We start from the raw sequence: 13,932 nt of genomic DNA, 5'->3' as shown, positions 1-13,932 counted from the left end.
TCCCCAAATTATTTCAGAAAAATCTCCGAGCGTAGTGCAAACGGAGGAGGGGGGGGGGAATTATCCGTGAAGAGAGACAAGCACACTAGAAATACTTCTGAACGTTTCGTGCCGTCGCAGTTCGGTTTTGCTTTTCCAAAAAGGACCCGACGCTCATTCCCACCCCCACCCCCTCACGAAACCGTCGTGGAAACTTGCTGTATATACAAGAGAAGGGAGAAGAAGGACGGAATGGGGTCAGCTATTGAGCCGACCACCATAGCTGAAGGGCCGCCTCTTCTCCCCACCCCGCCCCGAGCGATGACCCGAGGAGGGGGCTGGGGGTCAGCGAAGCAGCCCCACCACAGCGCGCAATAACCCCGCCCGCCCTTCCCCTCAGCCGGAGAAAGAGGGGGGGCCAAGGGTGACCCACGACCACCTCAGTTTTCCCCCAGCGCCTCAGACCCCGCCCTCTCGCCCTTCTCCTTCCTCACCTAGGTATCGCCTCCGCAACAGGCCGGGCTCCTCCAGCCCCAAACTCCGCTGCCTCACATCCCACAGGAGGTGGGTACAGCAGCCCCGGGACATGGCACCGCGCGCTGACCAGGGGGATCCGACTCGCCGCCACCGCCGCCAGCGACATCAGTCGCTGCCACTTGCTGAGGCCGCCCCCTCCCCCGCCTTCACCATGGAGACCCGCGTGCGCGCTTTACGCGCGCGTAACCACCACCACCACCACCCCGCCGCTCAACAACAATATCACCCCTGTCGGGCGCCAGCAACGGCAGCCTAAGCCCCTCCCCTCGCTGCTCCTCTGCTCCTCCCACATCCAGGGATCCGCTCGCAAAGGATATCGCGAGAATTCACCCGGCCCCTCGTCCTACCGCCGCTTACGGTCACAAAAATGGCCATTGAGACGTCCGTGTCGCCGTTTAGCGGTCATCCCTCAGTACGGGTCTGGACACCGGGAGAAAGCCGCCTTATCGGCTTTTCTTACGCTTTCTGTACACGGGCTGCTCAAAAATGTCTAAGCAGGGGAGTTAAAAGGGCAACAACCACCACCCTTAACGAGCCTTTTCAAAACAAAACTCATCCTGGGTGAGGGCAAAGGAACATTGAAGGCGGACATGTTTGTTTTGGGAGCCAGGTCCCCGAAAGCTTTGCTTGAATCGTCATCAGTCATCGTCCGCCGCTCGTACCGTCATAAAAAGAGGACGCCAATTGACCGCAAGAATGTCATCAACGTCGGGTGGCAAAGCCGGTAATGGCGTAGCTAGCCAATAACGCGAAAGCCAGCTGTTTAAGCCCCGCCTCTTGCTCCGTCCATGGACAAATCAGAATCAGGAACAGCGGCTCGCCCCACCACCTGCTTCTGTTCGTGAGGAGGGGTTGTGGGTTTTTGTGTTTTCCCCCCTCCTCTGCTCAGACGGAGGAGAAGGAGGACGACGACAGGTCGAGCGGGGGCTTCGTTGCATCAGCCGCTGTCACCCGCACACAGAATGGCGGCCGCCGCCGCAGGGTTTCGTGCCTCTTACCACCGGTTCCTGGACCGAATCGAGCTCATGTTGCCGCCCCGGCTGCGTCCCTTGTACAACCACCCGGCAGGTATTTGCGGGGAGGAGGAGATGCGGGAGGTCGTTTCCTTGCTCGCCAGCTGGGGATAACTCGTGAAATGGTGTATGTGAAAGTGTGTGCGTGTGTTTGAGAGAGAGAGAGAACCCTTATTTGTAAAAACAAATAATATATGCCTGGAAACAAAACAAAGCCCCCTCCCACCCTCCAGTGCCTCAGTTCCCCGCTTATAAACCTGGTAGTGAAAAATGTGTGCTTGTGTTGTATCTGGTCATTCTGCTCGCTCCAGACCAGGGACTGGAGTTCATTTCCACATGGCCATTGGCCTTGGACCAGTTGCCATCTCTCATACTGGCCTACCTCACAGGATTATGGGGAGTAGGAAAAGGCCAGGGTGGGGACAGAATTCTTTGGCAAAAGAGTGGGGTAGAAATAAAATTTAAACGCCCCAGGTCACAGTTGGTTAGTACTTGGAGACATGGCAAAGTAGATGGTTTAATCTCTGTCCTTGAGAACTCCTGCAAGGTGGTAGCATTTCTTCCATGGTGATGGGTGGGCGGGCTTTGTGGAGGTCTGAGTTGCAGTTTTTTGGCTTTCTTAGTGCAGCCTGAGACTAGCCCTTCTATGCTTCTGCTTCCTGCAGGTTAATTGTTATTGTCGTTAACAAAGGCTGCATAGAAGTCAAAGTTCTGTTTGTCCTCTTTGACACAGATGCTTCTGGGAAAACAAACATTCCTTTCACTAGGAATGGTGAGAGATTTATTATGGTGACCAGATGCAAAGAGAAATTGTCATGTAGGGGTAAGAGAAGCTGCACCTGCTGAAAGTCCTCTTTCTGTTCTGCTATTTAAAATTCAAGATGCCTGTCCTTCATTGAAGCAGGTCAGCTTAGAGGATAAATTTGGAGCTTTCCTACATGGCATGGGTCAATCTTGCAACTGTCTGCTCTTTTAAAAGGTTATTTTCTTGTGAAGGGATGCTGCTTGGTCAGATTACACCAGCTCCTCAAAAACTTGAATGTTCAGAAAGGATTCCCTGCAGTTCTGTTGCTTAGGGCCCACTAAAATCCAGAGGTGGCCTTAATGGTTGCCTAACCGCAGAAATTATACAGTAGGTCCTAGAAAGGTAGCCGACTACTTTACTCCCACGCACGTTGAAAGAAAAGCAGTGTTATAGGAAGTAATCCCCCCCCCCACACACCATCCCTCATTTATCATATTGTCAGGAGATTCTCTTCTGTTCATTCAAAGGGCTTTTGAAATACAGGTTTTCAGTGGAAACTGCCATTAGGTTTTTCATTCTCAAAACTTCCTAAAACATTGTATTCTTGGTGGCTGTCAGCAACCATACAACAACATAACTGGATAACAAAATAGTCTAAAAATTAGGAAACTGGTAGACCTGATTACAAATTCCTACTCTGTTGTTGACTTTTCCTCTAGACTGAATTTAACCATAATCACCCTTTGATTTACTTACTGGGGAAAGTACTGGTATTCTCTTATCATTACTTATAATCCATTTCTAAACATGCCGCTCTTTATCTTTCCTTTTTTATCTGCAACTGGCTTTTTTGGCTTCACTATCTCTCCAGTGTGAATCCTTTAGAGGTCACTTGTAGATGGGCTTTATAAAAAGACAAAAATCAATTAACAAGATTATTTCTTCCTTTGCCACTTTTTAGTGCAAACCAGTTTGTGGTGTTTGGACAGAGGAATCACTTGTCATAAGATTTTCTGGTAGTTGCAAAAGCTAATCTTATCTATACTTCAGTAACAGCATTACTTAATTGTGGATGTAAATTCTCTGTGCAGATCATAACATGTTCCTGCATTATGCTACTTTATAGTCTCAGCTTTTATTGGGAAACTTGGATTCAGCAAAGTACTATGCCTGTTACACAAATGAAAAATGCCAAGGAGCATGAAAAGTGATCCAACTGATACCAAAGGCCTGATGGCAGAAACATTTATTTCTTGTGAAAGAAGCTTGCAGAAGGAATAAACCACTGTCTGTCAGGGAAGTGTGAATACAAATACTGAATTATAGTAATGCAAAACCTGTCATATTGTACTTTAAAATTGAAGTTGGGACTCTACTTCACATTTATGCAAATTTAAAATTAATTTTGCATGTCATGGCTTTGGTATAGTCCCTGACTTTAGATTGAGGACTATCTGATTCAGCGTTTGCTCTGGATTCTGTAGGTAGCAAATTACAGTGCTGCTCTAATTTACTCAATAGTGCTGAGGATCACTGACATGATGTTTGTGAAATATACCTTATGAGCAGTTCATATATTTGCTGTATTATTAAGGCTCTGAGGTAAAGTCAAGCAATGAAAGGAATACACTAAATTGTAGTCAGGTGTTGCAGATGCCTTTCCTCACAATGTCATCTTCACTTTCTGGAAAAGGGGATTAATGGAATAATAGTTTTCTGTCCGCATGTAGGAAAAGGTTTATTCCAAAAAGCATTTCTTCAAGAGCTTCTGACAAATGTTGGCTCATTTTTAAAGGAAAGGTTTTGACTAAAGATGTGGCTTAGTTTCATACCTGTTGAATTGAGTGTCCAAGTTTGAACTTCTGTTGGCATTCAGGCATATTTTCCAAATCTGCGTCATGTCCATGGTGCAGGTCAGTTTGATGGCCTAATTTGATAAGTGACATTTTACCTAGAATACAAGCTGCTGAGGAAAATCCTGTCACATCTGGTTTGTGAAACACCCTAATTATCTATACTTGTTTCAGTACTTTTTCTGTCTTTCACAATAGTTTGTCAGTCTTGCTAAAGGACATGAAAAGTTCTGAAAAGTAGCCATCTCTGCTTTTCGTGACTGTTGCTATGCAATAGAAAGTTGGTGTTGGCAGCAGTACCACATGACTTGGAGCTTTCCATTTGTTCTTTGTGTAGCTCCTCTGAATAGAAAGCTCTTTAGAATTCCTCAAATGCATCAAGAATAACTGGGCTGCCGTCTTGCAAGAAATGTACAGATTGCAACAAATTTAAGTATATTTAGAAATAATTATTTCTTTAAAAAACAACCTGAATAATCCCATCACTGAAAGTAGCATCTTCATTTACCTACATAACATCTTGACTTAATGTTTCTCCTAGTTGCATAGCTTAACTCTAGAACAACTTCTATAGAAGTTCTTCTTCAAATCAATACCAAAGTTTTGCAATGGTTTTGTAGTGAAATGCCCACATCTTGCTGCACCTTCACAAGTGAGTAACTGTTGACTTGTAAGTTCTGCTTCCCAGAAGGCAATCCTAGTGAGCTCTTTGGGGCATCTTCTAAGTGTGTTTTAAACTTAATAGACACTAAAAACAGAGTATTACCAACAATGTGAACTTGCCAGACAGTTGTCTTGTTGTTTAGTGGTTGTGCACCAGTCTCATACATTCATTGAAAAACAAAGGTGAAGAACAGTAACTCTAGTATGGACCCACAATGAGTAAGACAGTAACCTAATTTTGGATGTGCTGCAAAATGTGAGGGTTTTGCTACAAATAGGGTTGGAGTGAATCAAACAATGTTGGGTTTCCGGATAATACCTATGATCCCCAATTCATGTAGAAACTACTTGGTAATGCAGCGTTCACACTGCAAAATGACTGCAAAAAATTGGCACGGGATTGGAGGGAATCCCAATTTTGGGGTTCACAATGAAGCTGCTATAGAGCTCACCACCTGTGAAAAGTTCACATTGTACGGCAAAGTACCCTTTAAGACCTTGTTTTAATCTCTGAAGAAGAATGGCTCCAGAGAATGATGAAATTGGCCATCACTTCCATAGGAGCAACATTGTTTTCTGCATTTCTTTTAATTACACCTCGAAGTGTTTGTAACCTTCAGGTGCTACAAAAAAAAGGTGCAAAAGTAGTTTGAACAGGTCAGACAACAGAAGGTAGGAAGCAGAATATGAATTCAGCTTGGTGTCAGATTCCTCATGAAGTGCTTTGAATAGAGTTGTTTAAGTATTATGATTGCACATAAGGAAAAATGGATCAACAGACAATTGCAAAACCTGTGTTGCAAGAGAAAAGCAACTTTGTGGATCTGTTGTAATTTTTGCACTGTTAACAAGTACTGTACTAGAGACAGAAACCTTTGTTCCTGACCTACACATGATGGGGGCCCCAGATAATCATGGCAGAAAGTAGTGCCTGGTACCTCTGGACAAATGCAGCAGTGTTGGGGCAGGGGATAATGCTTCTTCATGTGTGTGGGTGTCATCTGCATTTTCTTCCACCAGTTTGGTAAAACTGTCCTTTTGTGTCATAACACCCATTTCCTGTTTTCAGATATTTGATTGCACCTCAGCAGAAGAGCTTTTATCACTTCTCTCCTGTGCTGTAGTGTAAAACATAACTATTCTGTTGGTGCATGTGCATCAAGGCTACTTGCTGTTTTAATAATTCACCCAATTCAGTGGTTTTGTGCAAATTGTCACACAGCAGAATCATGTAGCTAATGAAATATTTCTCTTTCAGGTCCTAAAACAGTGTTTTTCTGGGCCCCTATTATGAAATGGGTAAGTTGAGAAGAGGTTTGTACTATTGACAATTTTTTTTTGTGACTGGCCACTGCTAGTAATTATCACTATTGTACTGTAATTCATTTGCTTCTGACCTCACTGTTTTACACTTCTCCCCCACCCAATGCATGTAGCTCAAGATAACACTTCATACATCTGAAAAGAGTGCACTGTAGTCTACAAAAGCCTATGTCATAATAAATTGGTCAGTATTTAAGGTGCCACAAGACTCCCCACCCTCAAAAAAATGTATTCCACTCTGTTTCCTCCCTGGAGCCCTTTGTGGGAGACGGGCAGGCTATACACGAATAAATTAAATTGTGGTGCATGTATTTTAACTGAATCTGACTAAAAATAATTATGTTGTTTGTGTATATAGACAGACAACTCTTTCTTCTTGCCTGAATTCTGCTGGTCCATGAGAAGCATTTGGATATGTTGGAAGAAAGATGTAGAAATAAGTCCCACCTTAATTGTGTTGAAATGCTATCTGACAGTTTAGCAGAAATTTCTACTAAACTAGGTACTAACACTGCATGTCTTCTCTCTGAACTATCATAGTGCTATTTTGTTGCACCTACACCTACAACCATGGCATTGGCGACTTTATATAGTCACTAGTTGGAAGCCACTAGTATCAGTAGGACATACATTTAATATAAATACAGCAAGACTGCTTATTGGAATTGGGAAACACAACTTTCCAGTTCTTAAATACTGCATTTGTTTTTGATGCACAAAGCCCTTAAAATACATAGGCCTTGATATTTCAAGGGCCATTTGCTTCCACGTGAACCTTCCTGTGTAGTATGATCTTTCTTCTGCTCAGTGTCCTAACATTTTGAGGCATGGTGAGTGAGCATGAAGTGCAGGGTCTTTTCAGCTGCAGCACCTTTAATCTGCAACACTCTCTCCTTATTAATTCCCAAGTATTCACTGATGCTTTAAGTGACAAGAAATCTGTATTGTCTTGTCTAGCAAGTCCCAAAGCTTTTAGAAAATATTTCCTGCCCAATATGTTAATTAACTCAATCAACTCTTAGCTGGGTGTCAAGTTCCTCTGGGACCAGCCTTGTATAATTGCCATCTTTTTCCTGTGGAGACGAATCTCTTTGCACTTTTTCAGTTAAAACAGGCCAAGCTTCTTTGCTTCATCTGTACAAGTATGGAATGTCTGGGACAATGGGCAATGCTTCTTCATCAATCAATTATAGTGTGTTTGAAGCCTAATAATACCAGATACACTCAGCAGTGGCAATCATATATTTTGACCTGTGTAGCACATTGGAGGCTTTCTGAAAGCAACAAGAACTCTTGCTCTTTCAGTTGCAGTAGTACAAGCCACTATTTGTACCTCACCTACTTAATCCACTCAACAGAATTAAGAATCACAAGATTCAGCTGGCTGTCCAAACCAGCTAAAATTTATTATTTGTCTCCACCAACTTTTCCTCCCATGTAACATGTCCCCTAAACATGGGAGTTACTCTAGCTCTTAAATTGTGAAGTGCATGAACTATAGTAACGGTTGTTGTTGGAATCCGTCTGTCTCAAGAGACACTGGAGTGCGCCTCCGGGGCTGAAGTCAAACCGCTGTGTTAGCAGCACCCAGCTGACCTCCCTAGAGCATAAGCCTGGGCAGTGTGTATGGGGGTCCTGGGCTGCCCAGACAACAAGACCGCCTCTTGGCCTTGCTGATGTGGTCCAAAGGAAAGCAGGGCAATATGTTTGGCACCAGCTTGGCTGCAGGAATTGCCGGAAGGAGGTATACAAGATGCCATCCAACCGTCTTAGGGACACCACTCTGAATTTGTGTAGGGTTTACTGCTTAACCTTTTCTTCTCGCAAAGATATCCCACAAAGCAGCAGAGGTATAGGATCTGAGTTTTCCTTCTCCTAGATGGGCTGCCTTCCCAGACTGACAAGCCCCATCTGCCCTCTCACTTCCTGCTCCAGTACATGCAAAATCTACCTTCTTGACCGTTGGACCCACTATTGGTCTCATTCGCTCAATCTACCAGAGCCTGGCTTTGCATGCAGGGGAAGTTCCTAACACACTGAGGGTTTGAGACTCATTGGTTACCTTCACCTGGTTTAGCCAGCCATTTGAAGCCATTCCTAGGGTGTGGCTACTGTTGCATGCTGATAGCTTCTAGGAGCCGCAAGTGAGAGTCGAGTGCAGGGTGGGGACCAAAGATGAACAAACTACCCCAGAATGAGCACAATGTCTTCCTCACCAGAGGTGTTACTGCTCCCCTAACACCCCATAACTCCCATTGACTAGGTTCTAATTAATGAAGACACACTGCTATAATACTGCACTAAAGCTGGCTGCTACTTCCTTTTATAGGGCTTGGTATGTGCTGGAATGGCTGATATGACCAGACCAGCAGATAAACTCAGCACATCACAATCTGCTGTGCTAACGGCCACAGGTATGTTTATTCTCACTTTGCTGTTAACTATTTTTTAATTAAATGTTAAAAAAATCATCAGCTGATAATAGAAGTTGTGGAGGAAAGAACCAGTTATTGCTTCCATGTAACACATTATGGATTGGGATGCCAGTTCCTAGTGCTGCCATCTTCCATTCTATAAGGGGGGGGGGGAGATAATTGGCTCATAAATAACTGAGAACACTCAACTTGAATGGCATAAGCATGAAGTTTTCTATCATGTTTAGATAAAACTTTGCTCCAAATCTGAACATCTGATACTACAATCATTGTTGACCTTTGGTACTAATAAATCTACTTGATATTAAACCTTTGCTTTCTTTATGATCCAACAGGTCTTATCTGGTCGAGATATTCTCTAGTTATTATTCCTAAAAACTGGGGTCTCTTTACAGTTAACTTCTTTGTTGGCTGTGCTGGAGGTTCTCAGCTATACCGTATATGGAGGTAGGTATGGCAAGTAGGTCAGAAGACTTTAAGTTGTAGCCTATTCTAGGATCTGTTCTTCAGACTGGCTGAGCTGCTTTCTTCACTTTAGGGCTTCTCAACCTTTTTCCCGGCATGACTCATTTGCTTTAACAGTACATGAAACATCCAATGTTCTGTCATGGGGAGTGATGACGGAGAAACTTCATTTGCTGCCATGCTACTCAAGGCATGGCAACCAAGAGGCTTGTTCCCACACCTTTCCCTGTGAGACTTCTCAGTCCCCAGTCTAAACCATTGTATTTATCAATATCCAGGCTTTATTTGGCTTGTGCAGTGGAAATCCCCCCGCCTATCCTTGCCAGGCTCTTAAATCCTTCTGCACTATTCTTCTTCTTCCACCTGCTTCCTGCTCCATTTCAGCATCTGCAGTAACTATCCTATATGAAGTTGGGCACTGGGAACCCTCTCCTCCCTTTAGGAATTGTGGCATATCCAAACCGTCAGATCCTTAGCTCTGACTGCCTCAGTAAGATATAACATGATAGCCCTCTGACTCCCCTCCCAAGCCTCTACAGTTTGAGAAACTGTTTTGAAGCCATGCAACAGTTGCCCTGGCCCTCCTGCCAAACCATAGTTGTAGAGTGGATGTAGAAGCTTCTTAAGCATTATCCCTCACTGATCCAAACCACCAGTGGTTATACTTAATATCCTGGTAAAATAGATCACAATTGGGTATAGCAGTCCATTTGCATCAGCTGTTGTGCTAGTCTATATTCTGTCTTGAGTATTGGAACTGAAACAGTTGTAAAGGCAGAAGCCATCCTATAGCAACGTGTTAGGTATAAAGAATAAGCATCAGTTGTAGCTAGTTTAAATATGACCTAATCTAAAGCTTCCTAGTAGCATTTAGAATAAACCTACCTAAGTTTATTTTCCATTCTTAAGGGTTCAGCATTCTAGAAAGACTAGTTTGTGTACACAGCAAAAATGTTTGGCGAGGATGGGCAGCAATGCTTACTTGGCCTCCTGGCACCAGCATCACTGAAGATTACTGGGAGGGGAAGAGGAAAGGTGTAGCGGTGGGGAGGTTGGAACAGTGTGAATGTCAAATGCCTTCCTTATCCTTTCTCCCTTTCCCAAAAACCACAGTGTTGCCAGTGCAGGGTGGCCAGGTAAGTGCCCCTGGCTGCTCCTGGCACACAGTGATTGATACTCTAGCTTCTAGGTGACACTAAGACAGTTAAGGAGGAGCATTTTTTGCACCTTTACTTGATTGAGCGGAGTCCTTGGGTAGAGGAGACTCGGTCCATGCCAAATGAACAAACACCTTGAGTTGCACTGCAGGCACTTTTAAAAACCAGTGCAGATCAGCTGTAATATTCCCAAAGATTAGCTACATGCCTTTTCCCAACTTTTAACATAGAATAATTAAGCTACTTTTCAAATAGTGCTTAAAGGGGATTTACATCTTAAAAGGTGACTTACAAATATTTGTGAAGTTGTAAAAGAGGCAGGGTTTCAAAAGCAGATATCCTACCTTGCAACAGTAAGTGCTCCCTCACTTTGTGTCTGGTTGTAAACAGAGCAAATGCTTCCTTGAAATATACCCCCCCCCCAAAAAAAAGTCAACAATGATCAGAAAACATGTAAGGGGGGGAGGGAAAAGCTGCTTCTGTCACTGCCCCGTCCTCTGCCACAGTCAATAGTAGTATATGATATCTTAACCTTGGCAAAGAGCAACCCCTCCTTGGAAGCACATGCACCCAGATCGTGTCTGGGAAAGCTAAAATATGTAACCTAAACCTTGAATTGTAACCATAATTGGCTATTCTTTTTCTTTTTTTAAAAAAAATATATATAAATTTTTCAAGTTTAAACACAACACTACAGAAAACGAAAAAAAACAATACAACAATACACTACAATACAATACAAAAAACACTACAAAACACTAACACAAACAACAAACAAAACAAAAACTATTTAAAACACAATCCAATTTCAATATCTTATCTTTCATTCACTTATTTCCACGACCTCCTCACACCTCCCTTTTTGTATTCCACTTCTATTGTTTCAGCAATTCCTTTCCATCTTCCTCTGTTTTCTATCCTATAATTATCTTAACACATTCTAACCTTATTTTTCCCTTTAATACTCTATTAATCTATCTATACTTAATTCCTTATAACATTTCTACTAAAGCCATATAACTTCATTCCAACATTTTTCTAACATTCATTAATTTTACAGTATTTCTGTAAATAGTCTTTAAACTTTTTCCAGTCTTCTTCCACCGATTCTTCTCCCTGGTCTCAGATTCTGCCAGTCATTTCCGCCAGTTCCATATAGTCCATCAACTTCATCTGCCATTCTTCCTGGGTGGGTAAATCTTGTGTCTTCCAATACTTCGCAATGAGTATTCTTGCTGCTGTTGTTGCATACATAAAAAAAGTTCTATCCTTCTTTGGCAACCAGGAGAAAGGCCTCTGGTTTCTTCAGAAAAGTATATTTAAATATCTTTTTCATTTCGTTATAAATCATCTCCCAGAATGTCTTAATCCTTGGGCATGTCCACCAAAGGTGAAAAAATGTACCTTCAGTCTCATTACATTTCCAACATTTATTATCGGGCAAATGGTAAATTTTTGCAAGCTTGACTGGTGTCATGTACCACCTATAAATCATTTTCATTAAATTTTCTCTTAAGGCATTACATGCCGTGAATTTCATACCTGTGGTCCATAACTGTTCCCAGTCAGCCATCATTATGTTATGTCCAACATCTTGTGCCCATTTAATCATAGCTGATTTCACCATTTCATCCTGAGTCTTCCATTTCAACAGCAAGTTATACATTCTTGACAAATTCTTAATTTTTGGATCCAACAATTCTGTTTCCAATTTTGATTTTTCCACCTGGAAACCAACTTTTTTGTCCAAATTGTAAACCTCCATTATTTGGTAATAATGGAGCCAATCTCGCACTTTGTTTTTCAATTTTTCAAAGCTCTGCAATTTAATTCTGTCTCCATCTTGTTCCAAAATTTCCCAATATTTCGGCCATTTGGCCTCCATATTGAGTTTTTTCTGCGCCTTCGCTTCCATTGGTGACAGCCATCTTGGAGTTCTCTTTTCTAATAAATCCTTATATCTTATCCAAACATTAAACAGTGCTTTTCTTACAAAATGGTTTTTAAACGCTTTATGTGCTTTTACCTTATCGTACCACAAATATGCATGCCAGCCAAATGCATTGTTAAAACCTTCTAAATCCAACACATCTGTGTTTTCAAGAAGCAGCCATTCTCTCAGCCAGCAAAAAGCAGCTGATTCATAATAAAGTTTAAGGTCTGGCAGGGCAAATCCACCTCTTTCTTTAGCATCGGTTAATATCTTAAATGTTATTTGAGGCTTCTTGCCCTGCCAAACAAATCTGGAAATATCTTTCTGCCACTTCTTGAAACAATCCATCTTATCCAAAATTTGCAATGTTTGAAACAAAAACAACATCCTTGGCAGCACGTTCATTTTTATCACAGCGATTCGGCCTAACAATGATAACTTCAAATTTGTCCATATTTCTAAATCCTTTTTCACTTCAGTCCAACATTTTTCATAATTATCCTTAAATAAATTCACATTTTTTGCAGTCATGTTAACCCCTAAGTATTTCATTTTCTTAACCAATGTTAGTCCTGTCTCCTCCTGAAATTTCTCTCTCTCATTCACAGTTAAGTTTTTCTCTAAAACCTTAGTTTTCATCTTGTTCAACTTAAAACCTGCTACCTGTCCGAATTCTTGAATCAGTTCCAATACCCTTTTAGTACTAGATTCTGGCTCCTGTAGAGTCAATACTAAGTCATCAGCAAATGCTTTCAGTTTGTACTGTTTAGCTCCCACTTGTATACCTTTAACCTCTTGGTCCTTTCTAATCATATTTAATAAAACCTCAAGGACCGATATAAAAAGCAATGGAGAAATTGGGCAACCTTGTCGTGTCCCTTTCTCAATCTTAAACTCTTCTGTCACTACATTGTTCACAATTAATTTTGCCTTTTGTTCAGAATAAATTGCACCTATACCATTTTCAAAACCTTGGCCTACCCCCATCCCCTGTAGATTCTTCTTCATAAAACTCCAAGAAATGTTGTCAAAGGCTTTCTCTGCATCCACAAATATCAAAACTGCCTTAGTATTGATATTCACTTGTAGTTTTTCTAGAATATTAATTATATTCCTCGTATTGTCAGACAAATGTCTGCCCGGGAGAAAGCCCGCTTGGTCTTTATAAATTTCTTCTGCTAACACCTTTTTTAATCTTTTAGCCAAAATATCTGCGAAAATTTTGTAATCCACATTAAGCAACGATATGGGGCGGTAGTTCTTGAGCTGTGTCTTTTCAGTCTCTGTTTTTGGTATAAGTGTAATGTAGGCTTCCTTCCACGACTCTGGTGCCTTTCTCCCTTCCAATATTTCATTACAGACTTCCTTCAATGGTTGTATTAACCATTCTTTCAAAGATCTGTAATATCTTGAAGTCAAACCATCTGGTCCTGGAGATTTACCTAGTTGCATGTTCTGGATGGCCCCTTCCACCTCCTGATCCGATATTTTGTAGTTCAACATTAGCTGTTTTTCCTGAGAGATTTTGTGTAGTCCATTTATTTTCAAAAATATAATTGGCTATTCTTTTTCTGACAGGTATAACCAAGACCTAAAAGCCAAAGAACTGGAGAAGTAGAAATTCAAGCTCAGCTCCTCAGATCTCATCTGCAAAGCAACTTACCAAGGGACCTAGATTTAATCTTGTTCATTTTGCCCTGTATGAATTTTTACTAAAGTTGGTAGAGCATGTTTTTTTTCTATAAGTTTAGGAAGCAGTCTCTTTACATGGAAATAAAACCTTCTACTAAACAATAAAACCTTAAGCTACATATCTTCAGTAGGTTTTT

General features: G+C 41.8%; 2 protein-coding genes across 11 annotated transcripts in view; one reads left to right on the top strand and one right to left on the bottom strand.

Moving 5' to 3' along the window:
* DCAF6 (DDB1 and CUL4 associated factor 6) overlaps positions 1-1,145 on the bottom strand; it is a 44,662-nt gene extending 43,517 nt beyond the window's left edge. For 2 of the 10 annotated variants that reach the window (XM_083498593.1, XM_083498596.1), the window contains exon 1: positions 864-1,127. Coding sequence is in view for 4 of the 10 variants with exons in the window: in XM_083498590.1 (XP_083354716.1) it covers positions 474-567 (94 nt within the window). In the remaining 6 variants the exon portion in view is untranslated. Of the gene's footprint in view, positions 1-473 lie in introns of all 10 variants that reach the window. The other 8 variants (XM_083498590.1, XM_083498595.1, XM_083498589.1 and 5 more) reach the window with 8 other exon arrangements.
* Positions 1,146-1,203: 58 nt separating this feature from the next.
* On the top strand, positions 1,204-13,916 carry MPC2 (mitochondrial pyruvate carrier 2). Its single transcript, XM_083498779.1, has 5 exons — positions 1,204-1,584; positions 6,049-6,089; positions 8,443-8,527; positions 8,884-8,995; positions 13,682-13,916. The coding sequence occupies exons 1-5, from the start codon at positions 1,479-1,481 to the stop codon at positions 13,719-13,721; spliced, it is 384 nt and encodes a 127-aa protein (XP_083354905.1). The 5' UTR covers positions 1,204-1,478; the 3' UTR covers positions 13,722-13,916.
* Positions 13,917-13,932: the final 16 nt, after the last annotated feature.

The sequence above is a fragment of the Podarcis liolepis genome (genome assembly GCF_965112155.1).
Source record: "Podarcis liolepis genome assembly, chromosome: 4".
Taxonomy (NCBI): domain Eukaryota; kingdom Metazoa; phylum Chordata; class Lepidosauria; order Squamata; family Lacertidae; genus Podarcis; species Podarcis liolepis.
This window is presented reverse-complemented; position numbering and strand designations above follow the sequence as displayed.